Here is a 20,775-nt window from a genome sequence, read left to right as displayed (position 1 = left end):
TTATGAACACTTGCTGTCTTGAAGACCTAGGTTTGATTCCTAGCCCATATGATGGCTCTCAACCATCTGTAATTCCAGTTCCAGGGTTTCTTTTCTAGCTTCTGAGGGTACTACGTGCACATGGTGTGTATTCATCATGAAATCAGAACATGCATACAAATAAAATAAAAATAAATATTTAAAGTAAAAAATCAGGGGCTAAAGTTTACTTAGCAGTTGAGAGCACTTGCTGTTCTTCCAGAGAACCCTGGTTTGATTCCCAGTACCCACATAGTGGCTCACAACTGTCCACAACTTCAATTTCCAGAGAACACACACCCTCTTCTGACCTCTTGAGTACTAGGTATACACGTGATACACAGACTATGTACAGCCAAACTATACAAAAATAATAAGATAAAACAAGAGTCTGGAGAGGTGGCTTAGTGATAAATGATAAAGAGCATGTACTGCTCTTGCAAAGAGCCTGAGTTTGGTTCTCAGCACCAGCTTTGGGCCTTGAACTCACTGGCTGTTTTTGCCTCCAGAGTGCTGTGATTAAAGGGAGGTGCCACCATTTTTTTTTTTTAAAGACAAGGTTAGTATTGTTTCGATGCCTTTAATTAAGTTTTATAGATGGTTACATTCTTACTAAGCCCTAGTGTGAATGTGGTTAATTTCCCTGTCCTCAATTAGGAGCCGGGAGTGTGTCAGGGTCCCATGTATTCTGTACTGGCCTCAAACTCACTATGTAGCCAAGAATGACTTTTGAAGGGCTGATCATTCTGCCTCCACCTCCAGAATGCTGGAATTACAGGCATGTGCATCACCACATTGGGTCTGTGTGGTGCTGAACACTGAAACCAGGACTTTAAGAAGACAGGCACTGCTTTCATCAAATTTCTTATCTATTAATTTATTGTCTATTGGGGTTTCCCTCTCTATACTTAGAATATTTGAATGTGATAGGTGTTCTATGGTCCTGCTAAAAATAAATAGTAATTTCTTTTTTGTTTTCTAACCAGTTATAAGAGTTGTTAGGGCCGGGTGGTGGTGGCATACTCCTTTAATCCCAGCACTCAGGAGGCCGAGCCATGTGGATCTCTGTGAGTTCGAGGCCAGCCTGGGCTACCAAGTGAGTTCCAGGAAAGGCGCAAATCTACAAAGAGAAATCCAGGAGAGAAAGAGAGAGAGAAGAGAGAAGAAGAGAGGAGAGAGGAGAGGAGAGGGGGGAGGGAGGGAAAGCAGGCAGAGGTAGGTAGATCTTTGAGTTAGAGGACTGCCAGAACTACATAGAGAAACCTTATCTCAAAAAAGAAACTTTTTTAGCCCAGCCTTTAATCCCAGCAGCCCTGGGGGGGCAAAGGCAGGTGAATCTCTTTGAGTTCAAGGCCAGCCTCCTCTACAGAACTAGTTCTAGGACAGCCAAAGCTACAGAGAAATCCTATGTCTTTGGGGGGTTGGGGGCTCAGCTGGGCCTTGTGATGCAGGATTATGATCCTAGCTACTCAGGGGAAGCTAAGACAGGAGGACTGCTAGCAGTATAGTTTCTCTTAAAAAGAGCCTGCCAGGCGGCGGTGGCGCACGCCTGTAATCCCAGCACTCCGGAGGCAGAGCCAGGCGGATCTCTGTGAGTTCAAGGCCAGCCTGGTCTCCATCAAGGGACGGAGTGAGGTCAGGTCCTTGCTTGCATCTATCCTAATGATGGAGAGTCAGACTATAGACCTGTAACAGATCATTTAATCTAAACAGTGCTAAGAAAAAAATAGAAAGGGGAGGCTGGGAATGTAGCTCAGTTGGTAGAGCTCTTGCATCCCCAATATCAAAAAATAAATTCAGTAATTATATGAAGCCTTTCCTGTCCCTAGCTTTGGAAGGGGGAGGGAAGGAATTAGGGTGTGAACATTTATTAGTATTGCAGCAGGGGTCACTTTTTGGTTTTTAGAGACAGGATTTATCACTATAACAGCTCTGACTGCCTTGGAGCTCCAGACCAGTCTGGCCTTGAACTCACAGAAGTCTACCTGCCTCTGCCTCTTGAGTGCTGGATCTAAAGGCAAGTGCCACCACCATCTAGCATGGCCTTTGTTTTCTTACCACCTTATTTAGTAATCAGCTTAGTTCCTACCTGGGAATGATAGGTATGCATTATGTTTGTGCTCTTTGGGAAAGGAAACAAGACCCGATGAGAGCTCCACCTGCTGGCTGGGAAGAGCTGTGCTGTTTTGTGAGAACTGCCCACATGTCTTCTTGAGGGTACCATCAATCCAGCAGGAGGAGGAAGTGAGCATTGCAAAATACCCCAAGAAGAGCAGGCTTTATTTACCTGATAAAGTACTACACCTTCTTTGATAGTAGCACTTCAATTTTATATCAATGGAAAGGGGATGTCCTATGACTCAATGGATCTCTATTGCAGTTTTTACTTTTGGGGGGTGAGGAGCAGGGAGGCAGAGTATCACTGTATCCAGGCTGACCTCAGACTAGTAATCAACCCTCTTTCCTTAGCCTCCTAAGTGCTGGGATTATATAGATGAGAGCTACATGTCCAGCATTTTTTAATACTCCATCCTTTTGTTTGGGTTTTGTGTCTAGTTTTGATTTAATTGTCAGTGCTTGTTGAGACAGTCTCTTAGGCTGTAGCCTAGATCTCATGGCAGTCCTGCCTAAGTTTCCTAAATGCTGTGTCTAGAGCTTTTTCACAAAAGCTTGAAAAGATGATAAATAAACACCAGATAGTAGACGGAAGAATGGTTTAAAGTTTACAGGAAAATATACCACTAGAAATACTTTTCTAAGGAATTACTAGAGTACTTAATTCTTAGGAAAATAAAAATTAATTTAGACCAAGCATGATGGTTTATACCTACAGTCACAGCTATTCGGGAAGCTAAGGCAAGAGGGTCATTAGAGCCTAGGAATTTGGGGGCCAGCCTAAACAACATAGTGAGACTTTGTCTTCGAGGATGTTGGGGATGTGTGATGAAAAATAGTAGTGAGGAAGTAAACTATAGTTTTCTAGTAATTAACATTAACTAGTCAGCTTAAAAAAGCACATAGATACTCAAAGACAAGATGATAGCGCTTCAGAGCAAGGAGGATGGCAAAGCTTGTACTGGAAAAAGGGTAATAGTACTTGCTATAATGCCAGATAGCAGAGGCTGTGCTGTGTCACAGAACCAACTTAGGCCCCTTGGGAGCATAAGTAATTTTGCTGAACAAGTACATCATGCTTGTTTGTACATGTAGAAAGAAGTAGATTTAAATATAAGAATTGAAATAGGATGTTCATAGTCTCCCATCAATATAACAAAAAGGACCGAACCCAGGGCCTTGCCCTTGCTAGGCAAGCGCTCTACCACTGAGCTAAATCCCCAACCCCACAAAAAGGTTTTATATTTTTTATCCCCATTGGAAGGCCAAGATGGTAACACTACTTACTTATGAATAGAATGAACATCAGTAAAGTTCACGTAAGTGGAACTTCCATGTGACAGTCCCTGCTTTGGCAAGTGAGACTACTTGTTAAGCCAGAGAGGTGTATTGACCTCTGGAGAGTCAGTGAACACCGTTCAAGGAGAAAGGAGCCCAGAGGTCAGGTTCTTGAACTAACCTGTGATGTTTTGTGTTTGTTACAGATGTTCCCACAAGCCTGCACTTCCAGAGCATGCTGAAGTCTCAGTGGCAAAACAAGCCTTTTGACAAGATCAAACCTACCAAAAAGTTTTCACTTAAGCACAGAGCACCCATGCCATGCAGTCTGTCGGATCCAGTTCGTAAAGACAGGCATAAGTTGGTCAACTCCTTCCTTACAACAGCCAGTAAGTTTCAGGGAACTAAGGAGTCCTCTGGAATCACTGTTGCTGTATTTTATACCTTTTTTTTTTTCTCTAGTTACTGGTTTGCTGTGCCAGTATTCAAGGATTGGAGAAAACATTTAGTTACCCAATACAAATTCAGCTCACAGCATACTTACCATATCTACTTGTTTTGGATGCTGTCAGATAGACTTGGAAGCTATTTCAAATAGGCAGAACCCAAAATGTTCAGTGAATAGCTAGTAGTAACATGATAACTGGGTCCACCTATGGGCAGGTTGATTTCTGAAACCTGGTATTAACTTTTCTGTTTGTGACTCCCTGTCCCTGTCCTAGCTATTGTACCATTAACTAGAAGATTGAGTCCCAAAGACTATCATACTGCCCTGGGTATATATATAGCACTGGCCTAAGGAGAACTGAAGAGCTCAGAACTCAAATAAGAGTTGAGTGAATGTACTTCACAGCTCTTTTTTGTTCCCCTCTTCAGAGCTGTCCCATCACCAAACCCGGCCTGACAGGACCCACAGGCAGCACTTAGACGATGTGGGGGCTGTGCCCGTGGTGGAGCGAGTGACAGCTCCAAAAGCAGAGCGCTTGCTCAATCTACCGCCACCTGTGCATGACCCAAACCACAGCAAAATGAGATTGCGAGACCATTCATCTGAGAGAAGTGAAGGTAGGGCCAGGCCCGGCACCTCTACCTGCATTGGCACTTGCTCAGAGCTTTCTGGGACAGCCCAAGCTTCTCTTAAAATCCCCAATCTCAAGCTTTGTCCATTACTTTGTAGAAAGGCATAGCAGGGGGCACTATTGCTTCTAAATGCAGGTACTTCTTACCCAGTCCCCTATTTTCCATCAACTAGTTGCTTCAGCTTTTTATCCTCTAGGCTTAAAAAACCATTTTTTTGCCTTTAATGTGTATTGCTGGCATTCCTAACATAAGTTAGAAGTAGAACTGGTTACGATACCCATTTAGCCATGTCTTCCTCTCTTTTCTGTTGACTTTTGCAGTGTTGAAGCATCACACAGACATGAGCAGTTCGAGCTACTTGACAACTACTCACCATCCACCACACAGCCCCCTGGTGAGACAGCTCTCCACCTCATCAGACACCTCCACACCCACCAGCTCTAGCTCACAAGTTGCAGCCAGCACATCTGTAAGTACCTATGTGGAGTTGATGGGACCTTCTACAGATTACATGGCATGCATAACAACTCTATAGTTGTAGTACTTGACCTTCTGTTGAGTTTTCTCGGAGTTGATTTTCATAGTAAAATGAATCTCTGCTGAGCCATCGGTAGAAAGTTTGCTGTAGAAGCAAAGATGTGGGTTTTGTTGTTGATGATGATGGGTTTGGTTGGTTGATTTCCACCCACCCCCCAGGAGTAGTGCTAGGGTGCTATTTAAGGAAGCAAGGTCTACCTTGCCTACTTAGAAGTCTAGAGGCAGGTTCTCTGAAGGTGCTTTGAGACTGTTCGGGATTTAGGCATTCAGGACAACAGTGGCAGTGGGATGCTTAGAATGAACAGTGGGATGCTTAGAATGAACAGTGGGGTAGAAGGGAAACGGTAGAATCCATGCTTTTTCAGCTGTTCAGAGCAGCAGTATCATGGCATCAGGTTACTATGGTATTTTGTATATGCATAATGGACGACCATGTAAGGCATACCCACTACCTTATATACCACCAAATCCCATTCAGGAATCTTTTTACATAGCCATAGCAGACATAGTCTAATTAAACACATACCTGTAACAGCTGAGTATAGTTATCCAAGCATCCCTTCTATAGTAATCACAATAACAAATGACACTAACAAGAATATTACTATATTAATATTCTGGTGCTGTGATATTACTAAACACTACTGCTATTGGACTTGATGTCGTCACAGGTCTGTAATTTTAGCACTCAGGAGTCTGAGGCAAAAGGATCAGTGCACATACATGCCATCCCATTTAATTCTATGCTGTCCTTCGGTAAATAGATAGATAGTATTATGAATCCTGATTTTGTGGACATGAAAACTAAGGCTTCACAGGGTTAAATGTATTTCAAGGTGAGGCAGCTTGTGAGGGTTGTGATTGTGATTCAAACTCTTATAGGCTGACTTCAGAGTCAGCTCTCTCACCAGCACACCACACAGCCTTGACCTGGGAGAAGGGGTGTTGGAGAAGCCCTAAGCTCACAAAAATGTGCTCCCTAAGCTCCTGGCATCAGGTATAAATTCACATTGTTCTTGGCTCTTACAAATCAGACTGTCTTTTCCAAATAGCCTTCTTCCTTCACCTTCTCAACTCACAGACTTTGTCTGAATAGGCACATAGTATTCCTCCCATACTCAACCAAACACTAGCAAAGGGTTTCACATAATCACATGATAAAGAAGAGAATAATTCTCATTTAAAAATCTGAACTCTAAGGTCCAGGACTTGGTAAGTCAGCATTTTTTCAAGCCCTGTTAAGTCTGGAGAGTGTTGACTTAGAACTAGATTCTAAGGTTGGAATTTAACCTTACTAAATACAGATTCTATGCACAGCACTGTGCTAATCTGTTAGGCTCTTTTTTGAGACAAGGTTTCTCTATGTAGTCCTGTCTGTCCTGCAGCTCACTGCCCTCAAACTCACAGAAATCCTCCTGCCTCTGCCTCCCAGGTGCTGGGGTTAAAGGCGTGTGTCACCACCACACCCAGCTCTTTGAGGTTCTGGTTTTTATTGCCTCATTTGTTTAGGGAATCAGGGTTTAAACAGTAAACAGAGTGATATACCAAGGTTAGGTTGAGAAGCAAGGTGGTAACTGGACAAAGTGGGCAAGACAGGGGCTTTCAGGGTATTTGTAGCTGTGCTTCGCAGTGGTCATTGCTTGAATTAAAATCTTCTTAGTGCTGTTTAAACAAATTGTATTTCTTTTGTGTGTCTTGAAATCCAGTGGCTTTTTTAAAAAACCCTTTGAAATTTTAGAAGCCAATGGGCAGGTTAGGCATACTCCTGTTGTTTCTTCCTGTTGTGAGAGCAGATTTAGAAATGAGTTGCTCTTCTCAGTGCTGCCACTCCCCCTTTTTCTGGTTCTAAATAAGAAAAATTAGTTAAATTGGATTGAATGAGTGCTAGCAGGATGAGGTGTTCAAGTGGAGAGAGCAGACCAGAGGCCTGAGACGTTTCAGAGAAATACATAGCTGTTTCTAGCAGGAGTTTGTTCTTGACCAAGATAGAAAGCTGTCTGTCTTGGGGCTTCTTCAAGACTCATTTCTTGTGTGTACCATAGAACTTCAGCCAAGGTGTGATAGTGACAGAAACTTTTGGGTATGTGCTCAGTTATGCTTACTTGCAGAATTGAGCCAGGTAAGAATCCAAAAATCTCAACCATTTTAGTTAAGCTATGATCAAAAATTTGTGAGGTTAATGACAGTCTAGTATTACTGATAATGAAGGAAATTGAAAATTAAATTATGATGACCTGGAATCATTCATGGCACCATCTGAAATCCTGGTTTTTTTTTAAATATTCTTTTTTTTTTCCTCTTTTCATTTTTTTATTGTGCTGCTTGTACCAAGGAATGAAATTGTTTACTAAATTATGCTTAGATCTTTTGTTATTCATTTGACAAATTCATTTAAATAAGTTTAATATTTCATAAACAGCAAGCAGCTTAAGTACAAATTTAGTAACTGTTATTTTAAAAAATGAATGAAATCAGGCAGTAATTGTCAACAAGGCAATGAACATGACTGACCTGGCTGAAGGCCACACCCATACCACCACTCACACTGTCCATGCTCGGCACAGGCATTCCCCCTCCCCCCCTTTTGTAATATTCTTACAGTGTCTTAAGATGATGGAGTGAATTAATTACCTTACCTTCCAAGGAGATAGATATAATGGTTGGAGGTAGTAGCTCATCTTCCTTACCCCTTGTGGGCTGACTACACTTGGTGCTTTGGGTATGAATGCAGCCTCTTGGGTGTTTCCAGCTGTATTGTTGCCATGACAACGTGTTTGTCATCCCACTGTTTCCCTATGGCCTCTCACAGCTCAGTTAACAGGCTGTTTCAGGAAAGGTATTTGCTCTCTGGGTATAAGCAGCTAATAGTTTTTCTTCTGTCCAGGAGACTCGATCATTTGGCTCTTTGCTTTATTCATTCTATCTGTCTTTAAGACAGTGTCTCTCTATGTAGCTCTGGCTGTCCCAGAACTTGCTGTGTAGACCAGGCTAAACTTGAATTCACAGAGATCTGCCTACATCTGCCACCCAAGTGCTGGGATTGCAGATGTACAGCACCACACTTGGCTTTATTCATTCATTCTTTGTGTCCTGTCTAGCATAGATGCCCAACTCTGCTGCTTTTGTTACTGGACTCTTGAAAGTCATACTTCCCCAAAGGTTTAATGTTCCCACTTACTGTGGAACACATTTCCTTTTGTGAGGGTGAGGATGGAAGCCATAGACAGGTCTTTCTTTTCAGTTTTCTTCCACTCTTTTCTTCCTCCCAAAATAATAGAAAGATGAGAATAATGTAAGGGCTGAGAAGGTGGTTGGTACAGACTTAGCTGAAGCGTTGAGATCCTCAAGAGGAAGCTGTTTTCATGGCAGATAAGGTAAGATGGTTTGTTAAGATGGGCCTGTCCTTTGAGTCTCTTTTCTGGTGAGAGAAGTCAGTGCTTTTAATCTTAGCAGTCACCACTAAGTGAAAACATTGTGTTCAAGAACCAAAGCTGTTGACAAAAGAAAAGGGGTAAAACAGATTTTAAGATGAATTTTATTTTATATTTATATCATCTCCCCAAACTGAGGTTACACACAGCTGTGAGCCACCATGTTAGTGCTAGAAATCTGGTCTTTCCCAGAACAACCAGTTCTCTTAACCACAGAGCAATCCTCCAGTTCTGTAACAGGGAGTTTAGGATTTTAGAAGAGGAGTGTTAGTAGAATGAAGGAATAGGAACCCCCAAATTGGCTCTATCTAGGACACCCACCTATAAAACCCAGCAGTTGTAGAGGGAGCCTTGTGAAATGGGATTTACTCCTTGGAGGTAGCACCTGTTATCCTCTCTCCTCCCCCACCCCCCAAGAACTCTGTTGCCAGACAGTCTGTTTAGATATATGTTGATGCTGTGATGGCCACTGCTACCCCAGGACCTGTGTGCATGGTCATCAGCCTGCCATATGACTGATGATTTTAAATTCGTAGCATTGTATATCCCTTGAAACTTAAACTTTTGTCTTACAGCAGCCAGTGAGGAGGAGAAGGGGAGAGAGCTCATTCGATATTAATAACATTGTCATCCCGATGTCTGTTGCTGCAACAACTCGTGTTGAGAAACTTCAATACAAAGAAATCCTTACTCCAAGGTAGAAGCGCTGTTCAGTCAGCTCCTGTCCCTCTTCCTGTTGTCCTTTTCTGTCCTGATCAAGCAGTCCCTATCCCTGAGGTGTTTTCTTTTTAAAAGAAGAGTCTGCACTTGCGTGCACAATGGGCTATGGGTCTTCAAAAACAACAATAAAAAGGGGGTCAACTGACATGGTAGCTCATCACTATAATCCCAGACCTTGGGAGGCTGAGGCTAGACAGTCATTGCCAGGTTCAAGGCCAGCCTGGACTACAGAATGAGACTTAGTCTCCTTTTTCTCTCTCTCTCTTTTTCTTAATTATTATTTTTTATTTTATTGGGGGTTGCTTCTTGCCAGACATGGATGGTACATGCTTACAGTCTTAGCGATTGGGAGACCAAGGCAGGTGGATTGCCACGGATTTGCAGCCAGCTTGGGCTACATAGTAAGGCTGTTGTTTCAAAAGGCAAAAACAAATAAGGGGGTGAGGAGAGTTAGTGGAACAGGGTGGGGTGCGTGTTTGATAGGAGTGAAATTATTCCTGTCTTAGCTTCTCTTACTCCATTGTATGAGTCCACCAACCCAAGGTCAACCTGGCAAGCCCCTCAGACTGTGTGTGTTTTAAAATACTGAATGTGTTATCTCAACATCAAACCAGATTTCTTGTAAATCTTTATTTCCAGCCTTTGTAGGCAAGTTGAGAATCTATGTAAAGAGCTGACAATTCATGTATCCAGTCATAAATTTTGAGAGTCTGACTTATATGCCTATATGGTACCAATCAACTAATACTAAATAGTGTTTATTTAAATAGTTAAAATTTTACTTGAGTTTGACAGTCCTATCACCCTCAACTTGCTGCTTCTGTTTCTGGCCTTTGGGGGTATTTATTCACATATGGGCCTTCATTTATAGGTAGGGAAGTCATAGCCTGCCTACAATCCCATGATTTTCTTTTTTCTTTTAAATTTCTGCAGCTGGCGAGAGGTTGATCTTCAGTCTCTGAAGGGGAGTCCTGATGAAGAGAATGAGGAGGTAATACCATAGTTATACTGTCATAGAAGAACACACCCACACCAGTCATGGGTACATACACTCATAATGCCTTAAGACATAGCGGTGTCAAATTCAAGAATCGTATTCTATCTGATTAGAAGCATCTACAACGGGGAAAGACTGGTTCTAGAATTATTCTGCCGATTCATAACTTAGCTTCCTGGGGAAAAGAGATCAATGAAACTGCTCTGTTGCAGATCGAGGACCTATCTGATGCAGCCTTTGCCGCCCTGCATGCCAAATGTGAGGAAATGGAGAGGGCAAGGTGGCTGTGGACCACAAGTGTACCACCCCAGCGTCGGGGCAGCAGGTAATGGGCAGACACAGGTTCCCAGAATATGCAGAGGGAAAGAGGATGGTAGCCTGGGAAAGTATGATTATAGGCCTATTGGTTGTCATGGTGATTTAGCCAGAGGAGTTTAGAAGGCCTCACAAGTTGGTCCTCTTTTTGATGAAGACTGGTTTTGCAATCTTAACTTGGGATGGCTCAGTGGGTTGAAAGTGCCTGCCCTCCAAGTTTGATTGAACCTGAGTTCGATCACTGAAACCCACAGTGGAAGGGAGGGACCATTACCTAAAAAGTGTCCTTTTACCTTCATGTCTTTTTTTTTTTGGTTTTTCGAGACAGGGTTTCTCTGTGTAGCTTTGCGCCTTTTCTGGAACTCACTTGGTAGCGCAGGCTGGCCTTGAACTCACAGATCTGCGAGGCTCTGCCTCCCAAGTGCTGGGATTAAAGGCGTGTGCCACCACCGCCCGGCCCCTATTACCTCCATGTCTTATGCTGCAGCATGGTGTTCATGTTCATTAATATTCCTCCACAACAACAACAACAACACACACACACACACACAAACAACAGTGGCAGCAGACCACCTATTTTTCTTTGACTTGTTTTCAGAACCTCAGCTAGTCCCTGGTGTGAATTCACTAGGCAGGACTTTTTCTTAGGCTTATAGTTACAGCTCTTAGCTGTCATGTTTTATACCTACCTATGTGGGTGAAAGTGGGAGCAGGTAGAATTAACGGATCTTAGAAGAACATTATTGCTGTCAGTTCAAATTAACTGCTTTGGTCTAGATGCTTTTTTCATAACCCCTCTCACTGCTCTGCAGACAGAAAGAGAAGAAATGCCTATGACACCACCACCACCACCACCACCCCCCCCCCCCCCGGTCATACTTAACTTGTGTATTCCTTGGTTCATAGGTCTTACAGGTCATCAGATGGCCGGACCACCCCGCAGTTGGGCAGTGCCAACCCCTCCACCCCTCAGCCTGCCTCTCCTGATGTCAGTAGTAGCCACTCTCTGTCAGAGTTCTCCCACGGCCAGTCTCCTAGGAGTCCCATTAGCCCAGAACTGCACTCAGCTCCCCTTACCCCCGTGGCTCGGGACAGTCTGCGACACTTGGCCAATGAAGACACCCGTTGCTCCACACCAGAGCTGGGCCTAGATGAACAGGTGAGGGGTGTCTCCTTTAAATGGGGGAGAGTATGAGAGGAGGCAGCATGTGGTGAAGGTAGAGCCTTCCTCTCTATTGTTTTGAAGTGCAGAGGAATGTGCCGGTCATTGTTCAAAGGGTGCCCATCTTGGGGGTGGGGGGGTCTTCAACTTCTCCCAATAATAGTAGACAGACTGGTTTTCAGCTCTGGGCCACAGTTTGAGAGCAGGGCCTTGGTGCAGGAAATGAATGAGCTGAAACTAGGTTATCATCACCAGATCATCTTATCTGTCCACAGTCTGTCCAACCATGGGAGCGGCGGACCTTCCCTCTGGCTTACAGTCCCCATGCAGAATGTGAGGAGCAGTTGGATGCACAGGACATAGCAGCCCGCTGCACTCGCCGCACCTCAGGCAGCAAGACTGGTCGGGAGACAGAGGTGGCACCCACCTCGCCTCCTGTTGTCCCCCTCAAGAGTCGGCATCTGGCAGCAACAGTCGCAGCTCAGCGCCCAACTCACAGATGAGCAGGAAATGAGACTGTACAAACTCACTACTATTGGCATTAAAGCTTCAGAAATCTCTGCGTTTGATATTCAAACATCATATGCTGGAATTTTCACAGTTTTTAGTGAATTTAAGGAATTTAGATCCTCCTTTGTTTGGTTTGGGTTTTGTTGTTTCTGTTTTCTTGTTTTGTTTTCATGTCACACCTGAGCACTTCCTCCAGTTAGCAGACAAGTTCAGGAAGAGACCCCGCTGGCCTGGTCCTGCATATCCTCTGCACTGTTGGATCACTGGACTTCCCAATATTAGATGATCACCCTCTCTGTCTCTTGCACCTGTGCGATAGGGTGTACCAGCCAGATGGCAGCAGCTGGAAAGCTCCAAGTCAGCACAGCCTCTGTTCTAGGGTGGAAAGAACAACACAGTCTGGGCTCCTATCTTAGCCTTTCCCTTGGTCTGTGCCTTGGCTCCAGCTGGGCAACCTTCTTGGTCTTCTGTGCAATAGCACCCTTCCAGCCGGCTTCCTTGCTCTGTTGGCCAGTTCTCACTGAGCTCTGGGCCAGCAGTGCAGCTAGCTTCTCCTTGCCACCTGGACCTTGAAGACCTGCTTTCAGTTTCATCTGCATTAGGTCATCCGTCTTGGCTCCTTGACTGCAGGACCCTGCTGCAGCTGCTCAGGTCACCCTGTTGTACCCTTCATCTTCCTCTCCCATCCATTCATACAGACACGTTAGTCCTTCCGCTCAGCATCTGTGACGATAGGGTTTGGTTTGCTTAACCCTTCCCACTCCCCTACAGTCTAGGAAGTCTGGAGTACACAGCATCACTTCTGTATCATGTTCTCACTGAGTCAGCCACACATCATGTTTCTCACGTCCCTGTCAGATGGCCCCGTAGACTCTCCCTCTTCTCTGCTCCCCTTGCCTGTGGAACACTGTCTGGGCCTAGCTGTGGTTCCCATTGTCCCCCACCAGCCTCCTGTTAGCCTTGTGCCTGTCTCATGTATAATCACATCACCAAAAAAGGGGAGGGAGAAAGGAATTTTCTTTTTCTGCCATTTTATAATCATACAAAAATAGTAGGCAGACTGCTTAATAAGGTTGGGGTTTTTTCACAATTTTCAACATTAGTGATTTTTTTTTCTGTTTGCAAGTTAAAAGGTTTGTCATTGTTTCTTTGAACAACAATAATGCACCGTATCCCTATGCATAAAGTGCTTCTTCTATTTATAAGGTTGAAAATTCTGAATAACCCTTTTAGCATTGTAAAAAAACAAAAACAAAAAAACAAAAAAAGACAAAAATTTAAAAAAACTTGTATTTTGTAAATATTTTCTTTTCCTGCTTTGAGCTGTGTAATGGCAGCGGACATGTAGCTGTCTTTGTTCTATAGAAATGCTTTTCTTCAGAGAAGCTGATCTTTGTTAATGTCTTGATTCTGTTCGCAAAGCACAGACTAGTGCTTAAAAAAAAAGGAAGGAAAAATGAAAAAAATAATAAAAAAAAGATACAGAAAGTCATGTGTCCGGCTTTTCTTGATATACTGGACTGTGTGTCTCTGGCAAAGGTGGCGGCAGCCTCAGCATTTTCTGGGGTTCAGAGACTTGCTGGGTAGGTGTTGTGATGGGTGTTTCACTAAGGTCAGATATGTCTGCTCATGAGTAAAGCAGTTGATTTATTTCCTCTCGTTCCTTTCTTTAAGAGGTAAGCAGTGTAGAATTTGAAATTTCGCTTGAATGGGTTTTTTTTTTTTACTTTCCACCATCAAACTTTGCAGGGGGAATCAATGAAAATGTATGTAATTTGCATGGTATCTGAGTTGGTTCCTGTCATCTGGGAAAGATCACAGCTATGTGTAAGGAGGCTAAGGGCCTGATTGTGTTGTACAGGATCAGTGAGTAGATGGACATTCTCTAAGGCTCAAAGCTGTTCTTCCCGGGACCATTTTCCTGCTTTTGTGTTATGCATTAATTACGATATTCTGAACTAAATCAGTTGCCTGCAGAGGCCAGGCACATCAAGGAGAACTGCAGAAGACAAGGATTTTAAGATTGGGAATCTAAGGATATCATGACCTTGACATACATACTACCAATGAACTCAGAGTAAGGAAGATGGCTCAGTGAATGAAGTACACAGTGTGAGGTCCTGAGTGAATATAAAGCCAGGCATCTGTAGTCCCAGTGTTCCTATGAGATAGGAGGCTGGGACTCAAGAATCCCTAGCAGCAAGGAAGTCTGACAACATGGCACATGTGCAGGAGAAAAATGTCTCAAGGTGGACAGACTGACACCCAAGATAGTCCTTTGGCCACATGCTGTAGCACTGAATAAAAAAAATTAGGGCTGAGGATGGGATATTGCTTAATTGGTAGAGTGCTTGTCTAAGCATACATGAGGCTGTACCACCTCATTAACAGCATTGTGCACCCTATCCCAGTACTCGGGAGGATCAAAGCCTGTCTCAAAAACTATGGGTCACTTTGTTTTCCCTTTCAGATACTGCAAGCAAGAACTGCCTGTCCCTAGCAGAATGTTCCTTGATCTGTACACAGTAAGCTTACACGGTATGAAGGCAGCAAGCAGTACGTGTGTGCATGTTGGGTTTGCATCTTGGGCTTTTGAGTTTGCTTCAGCCCTAGGCCTCTCCACTTAAGTTCCAGGGATGAGGGATCTCATACACCCCACCCCAAACTTCTTTCATTCAAATGAACTGGCACAGGCCCTAGAAACTTGAATGTAGCCTTGTGAGTTCAGCCAGAGTACTGATTGTCTGAGGGTAGTTTGCCAACAGTAGGATGTGAGAAGAAGGAACCAAGTCTGTACTCTATACCTTCAGAACCCCAGAAAACTGTCACTCCAATGTCTGGCTCTTTGTTGTTTTTTTTGACACAGTGTTTCTCTTTGTAGCTTTGGAACCTATCCTGGAACTCCCTCTGTAGACCAGGCTGGGATTAAAGGTGCTGAGAATAAAGGTGTGTGCCACTACCGCCCAGATAATGTCTAGCTTTTACTTTAATTTCCTGTTGTGAATTTTCTAAGGATGGACAAGAACTTGTAAACTTTTTTTTTTTTTTTGTACTTGGAACTCACAGACAGAGGTTTTGTTTAATAACTTTATTCCCAAATTCACTTTTACAGCAACAGTCAGTGTAAATCATTTGTTAAAACACAATACACTATATGGACATTCACAGACAGGAAGCTAAGCTAAGATGATTTCATGTTCCTCCTCCCCCACCCCCAAAATCACCAAAGAAATCATGGGACTTGCAAGCACTGGAGATCATGCCCAGCACAGTAACTGCACAGGCTACAGTCCATCAGGAGGGTGAGACTGAGATACTGCCCAAAGTAATCCTTCCAGAAGCCAGAGAAGGTTGAAGGCTCATAATGCCACAGACCTATAATTGATTACCATCTCTGCCCTCGTCCCCACTTACTTTCCTGGAGAACAGACTAAAGGAAGACGTCTTGGCCACTGCTAGTAATGTAGGCTGTGGATATGAAGCCAATCCAGAGGTGATACTGATGTGCTAATGACTTAGAGGGAAGGAAGCCAGGGTTTTAAGGAGGCATCGTTGTGGGCTCCGGATACCACAAGAAGGCAGCAGGCAAGAGTAGTTTTAGTTTATAGATTCCTTCACAAACCTGGGAGCTGCACCTGCCTGGGAAGGCAAGGAACTAGCTGCCTCTGCCTTGGGAAAGCCTGTCAGTGGGACAGCCAGGCCTCCAGACTAAAGCCTCATGGCACCTCTTCTCTCGAGCAAGTGGTCAATATCACAAATGAGGTCACGGATGGCTACACTCCAAGGCTTCCCTTTGCCCATGTGAACTATCTTAACATGTTGTTCCTCCCCCCTCCCCCCACAGCACAAGCAATCTCAAACAGATACAATCTTACCATTGAAGTCAATTTAAATGGAACTATTAATAAAGTGAATTAAGAGCTTGGGGGAACCAGGCATATGGGATACCCTATCTAGCCCACCCAAAGATCTGGAGTGGGGAGGCCTGGAAAGAAAGGACAGATGCTGGGCCCCTGGAGATTGTCCTCACTGAAGTCACAAGCCAGAATCCCTTTGTAAACTGCCTATCAGCACTGACCTGGTCACTCCCGATCATGATTTTGGAGCTGACCACTCTACAAGAGATATGGCAGAGTGCCCCCATTCAAGGACAGAAACTGCAGGATGGGCAAATGGGTGTAAGAGATAAAACCAGAATAGGTAGCCATGATGAAGGGACCATAGGCCTTCAAACCACACTTCCTTTATCTCCATCAGACCCTTCATTTCTAAGGACAGTTGAAGTCCATCAGCAGTGGGGAGCCTCACCATAGGTAGTTCTGGGTGCACAGTTCTTTAATGGGAAAGGCTGGCTGCTTCCTTCTCCCCTCCACATTGTCCTTATCTGTACCCAATCCAAAAGTGATAGAATTGGGCCTAAGGTTCCCTAAGCTCCTAAGGCCTCCTCTCTGCAGCTGTAGGAGATGATCATGCAAAGTCAGTGGGCTGACACCTTGGAAACTAAGGGAGTCTCCTAAGATGTCCCCTTCCTCAGTGGGGCAGTCCATCCCAACCCCTGTGGTGAGGTGGCCAAGGCCTGGAGATGGCCCAGGGACGTCTTCTGGAGAGTCGTGGGGTTTCTGTGGCCACAGCTCTCCCAGCTGGCACTGATGCCCTTTTTATCTCTCTCTTGTGATGCAGTCTTCTTAGACCATCTTCACTGCTGCTGTGGGACATGAGGCTGTGATTAGAGAGGACCATCTTCACTCTGCAAAACAGGCCAGCTGGAGAGCTCTCCCTGACAGGTGGAGCCCGCTGTCTCTGGCAGCTGGAGTCTAGCTGGTCCTGTGCTTCAGGCCTTGGCAGCTAGGAGACCTCCAATGTCACAATCCAGTGTCTGTGAGGTCCCAGATGCAGAGGAAAACCTTCAAAGAATGGGCTGCCCTAGCAGGGAAGCCCTGCACTGGCCTGGAGCCAAGTCCCAGTGGAGACAAGCAATACCGAGGACCTCCATCCCTGGTGGTGAGCTAGAACCTTTTGACGAATAGTCCAAGCTACATGCGTCTTTTTTTTTTTTTTCTCGTTTTTTCTTTTTTTTTTTTTTTTTTTTTCTTTTTTTTTCTTCCCTTTTCACTATCATAGTCACTCTGGCGAACCCAGACAAACAGACAAATCCAACTACAATGGTACAGGGTACAGGGAGGGAGGGAAGGGCGGTATCTGTGGAGCTGTCTGGCTGCTCCAGCAGGGCAGGCAACAAACACCACTTCCATGGGGACTGGAGGAAAACATTTCCAGAGGGTATGTTCCCCAAATTGGGGTATGGAGGGCTGATCACGTGCACGGGGACTTAATGGCGGCTGGGCTCTGGGAGGCTAGCAATCACAAGCTGGGGTGGAAGTGAGAGATGGGAGGAGCGTGACCCTGCCCCGGGATTCTTGCCTGCTCATACTGGTGCTAGCATTTGGCACCTGATTTGCTGCCTCCAGCTCAACAGGAGAAGAGGGCCAGGCCTAGGAGGCAACCACTCTAAAGTTTAAAAAAAAAAAGGCAGACAGAAGTGGCCAGGGTTATCTCCAGACACACTGGTTGGATTCATAGGACTAGAGACTGAGCCCCAAATCTTTGCCTTCCCAGGACTCCACCTCTTAGTGTAGAGCAGGGACTACCCACATCTAGCCAGGGGCCAGAGTAGGGGCTGGGAGAAGCGGAGCACTCAGGACAGTGAGACACAATGGGAGAACGGCAGTGACTGGCTCTCATGGCAGACATGTGGGTGTGATGGACAGGTAGAGGGGCTGCAGTGGCTGTGGGAGGGATGGGAGGCCTGGAGACGTCATCCCAGAATACCCCACCCTCACACTGCAGAAGTCCCAGAGGACCAGGCTTGAGACCAGGCAGATGTCCCCCAAGAGGCACAAGTCCTTACGAAGAACTGGTTAGCCCTAATGTCCCAGGTCTGTGAAGTAGCCCAATCACGGCCGCAGGACTCCAGAGCTCAGCAAAGAGGTTTTTCTGTGAGAGGAGAGCAAAGCCCCTCAGCTCAGGACTCCCACCCTGCAGAGAGGGAGGAAGAAGCCAGTGCCCTGCCATGTCAAGGTCAGCCTTCAGAGAACCAATCGACAAGGTACCACCTTCTGGCCACCTCCCTTCTGCCCACTGTGTCTTCTCCCACAGGCTGTCTTACAGAAGGGGCACAGAGACTCACAGCACTCTCCAGGGCCTTACCAAACAGGTAACTGTGCCATCTAAGGCTTGACGTGAGCAGCTGAGGCTACCTGTCCTTCTTGGCAGGAGCCAGTGTCCTCTCTCTAGCCTGTCTTCCTCACCCCTCCCCTCTGACTCCCAGCCCAGCCATCCCTCAGCCTTCTTCCCTGCCTCAGCCCTCCATCACATCCACACATGGTAACATCACCTGCCTAGGGCTCTTCGAACACACCACGTTTCAAATCTCTTGCTGCTGCCGCTGTTCCTGATGCCCCTAGGATGGGGCTGTGGGCAGTCAGTTGCCCTAGTCCCTCAAAACTCCCCAGAAGCAGCCTCCAGAGCCTCCTTCACCCTCTAAGACTCAAAGGGGGGGGGGGGGGGGGGGGATGGGGGAATCAATAGCAATTGCCCAAGGAAATGTTGGGTTTGGCCATGTTTTTACATGTTTTTCTTTAAAAATATTTTATTACTAGCCTACAAATCAATTTGGAAAGATGAAATTTACTCTTATTCCCATCACTGATTTTGAAGTCCCGAGCCAAAGCCGAGCCACAAAAGCAGGTTAGTTGACCAGCCGGTCAGCCGGTCTGTGAGGAGCAGCGGGGAGGGCAGAGGGCGAGGGGCCAGATCATTCTTTTTTTTTTTTTTTCCACACTCACTCTCTCTTCTCTCCACGATTATTGACCACCCCAGGGGCCTGATCACAAACCCTGCTTGGCCAAAGAAGCAGACACTTCATCGGCTAGTGTGGCAAGTTGTGGGGAGTCCACCATGTTGATGCTGCCCGTGGAGGACACATTGCTGAGGTGCCGTGGAGATGTGTCCCCAGACACCACAGGTGACTTGTACACGATTTCTGCTCCATGGTCTGTCTTGGCTTTGGCATTCTCCCGGAAGGTCAGCTTGTGGGTTTCAATCTGCAAGAAGTATAGGGTGAGGTGAAAGTCAACACTGGGGGAAACAGACATACCCTGACTGTCTACACACCAGTCTATGGTGGGAGGAAACCACTCTTCTATTTATTTAATTTTATTTATTTGTTTGTTTGTTTGTTTGTTTTCGTTCATTCACTCATTAGCACCTTTTTTTTTTTTTTTTTTTTTTTTGATGCAATTTTCTCTGTGCAGCCCTGGCTGTTCTGGAACTTGCTCTGTAGATCAGGCTGACCTGGAACTCAGAGATCTGCCTGCCTCTGCCTCCCAAGGGCTGTAAGGCATTTGCCGCCACCACACCTGGCTATGCATTTATTCTTGAAACAGGCTCTCTCCTATAGCACAGGCTGGCCTGGAATTCTCTATCCAGCTGAGGATGACCTTGGACTGTGGATCTTCCTTCCCTCACCTGCCTGCCCAGTGACAGTCACCACAGCTTCTATGTACTTTAAATATCCTACACATATAGAAACATACATGCATGTGCAAGTGAACACATGCATTTAACCCATATGGGAGGGCTTTGCACTTTGCTTCTTATACTTAATACTTGCTTCATTCTTGCTCACTTAGTTTTATTAGTTTATCTATTTATTTACTCTGAGACAGGATACCAATATTTAGCTCTGGCCTGCTTGTAATTCACTCTGGTAATTCACTCTTGTAGACCATTCTGGTTTGGAAATCACAGAGATCTGCCTGCCCCTGCCTCCTGAGTGATAGGATTAAAGGCGTGTGCAGCTATACCTGGCTGTTTGTCTAATCCTTTTATATTTATGTGTGTGTGTGTGTGTGTGTGTGTGTGTGTGTGTGTGTGTGTGTGTGTGTCTTAGTGTATGTGGGGTGATCAGAGGACCACTTGTGGGAGTTGGTTCTCTCCTAACATCTGGGTCCTGGCGACCAAACTCAGGGCATCAGGCTTGCTGCAAGCACCTTTACCTACTGAGCAAACTCATTGGCCTGGTTTGATTTTTAAGGCAAGATCTTACTATTTAGCTCAGGTTGGCCTGGAACTAGCTGTCCTTATGAGTCCCTCCCTCTCTCAATTTCTGAGATTACAGGCGTGTACCACCAAAGTTCAGGCTAAATACTTTGTTATTCCAGACAGAATCTCCTCATGCCAATGGCTACTTATTCTACACCATTACAGCCTCTGCATCAAAATCTATCTCCTTCCTGCAGATGGAAGTGGAGGCAGTTCCATTTTTCTGCAACAACAATGCTGAGTAATAACCTTCAGTGACCTTCTGCACATCCTTTTACATGTGTATGTGTATCCTAAAAATGTAACGATTGTTTGTTTCTTTGTTTGTTTCTTTGTTTGTGCTGGGGGTGGAACCTGAGGCCTCAAGCATACTGAACACATGCTGTACTGATGCTTCACACCCCTTGATCTGGACTCTGTGCTTTGCTAGATTATTGCCAACTTGCTGCTAAAGGCATTGAAGGAGAAGCTGCTAGAGGGCAAAGGGCTGGCTGTAGAATCACTGGAAC

General features: G+C 45.2%; 2 protein-coding genes across 12 annotated transcripts in view; one reads left to right on the top strand and one right to left on the bottom strand.

Moving 5' to 3' along the window:
* Kansl1 (KAT8 regulatory NSL complex subunit 1) overlaps nt 1–13,649 on the top strand; it is a 138,079-nt gene extending 124,430 nt beyond the window's left edge. For 5 of the 8 annotated variants that reach the window (XM_036195438.1, XM_036195435.1, XM_036195434.1 and 2 more), the window contains 8 exons: nt 3,618–3,800; nt 4,288–4,476; nt 4,812–4,960; nt 9,035–9,156; nt 10,113–10,170; nt 10,389–10,501; nt 11,398–11,650; nt 11,929–13,576. In XM_036195438.1, the coding sequence (XP_036051331.1) occupies nt 3,618–3,800; nt 4,288–4,476; nt 4,812–4,960; nt 9,035–9,156; nt 10,113–10,170; nt 10,389–10,501; nt 11,398–11,650; nt 11,929–12,156 (1,295 nt within the window). In that variant the 3' untranslated portion in view covers nt 12,157–13,576. Of the gene's footprint in view, nt 1–3,617; nt 3,801–4,287; nt 4,477–4,811; nt 4,961–9,034; nt 9,157–10,112; nt 10,171–10,388; nt 10,502–11,397; nt 11,651–11,928 lie in introns of all 8 variants that reach the window. The other 3 variants (XM_036195440.1, XM_036195439.1, XM_036195441.1) reach the window with 2 other exon arrangements.
* A 1,587-nt stretch (nt 13,650–15,236) lies between these two features.
* The window catches only part of Mapt (microtubule associated protein tau), a 104,183-nt gene continuing 98,644 nt past the window's right edge, over nt 15,237–20,775 (bottom strand). For all 4 annotated transcript variants that reach the window (XM_036195373.1, XM_036195370.1, XM_036195371.1 and 1 more), the window contains one exon: nt 15,237–19,266. In XM_036195373.1, the coding sequence (XP_036051266.1) occupies nt 19,051–19,266 (216 nt within the window). In that variant the 3' untranslated portion in view covers nt 15,237–19,050. The remainder of the gene's footprint in view (nt 19,267–20,775) is intronic.

Source organism: Onychomys torridus, chromosome 8, assembly GCF_903995425.1.
Source record: "Onychomys torridus chromosome 8, mOncTor1.1, whole genome shotgun sequence".
Taxonomy (NCBI): Eukaryota; Metazoa; Chordata; class Mammalia; order Rodentia; family Cricetidae; genus Onychomys; species Onychomys torridus.
The sequence above is the reverse complement of the archived record's forward strand: the minus strand, read 5'-3'. Positions and strand labels throughout refer to the sequence as shown.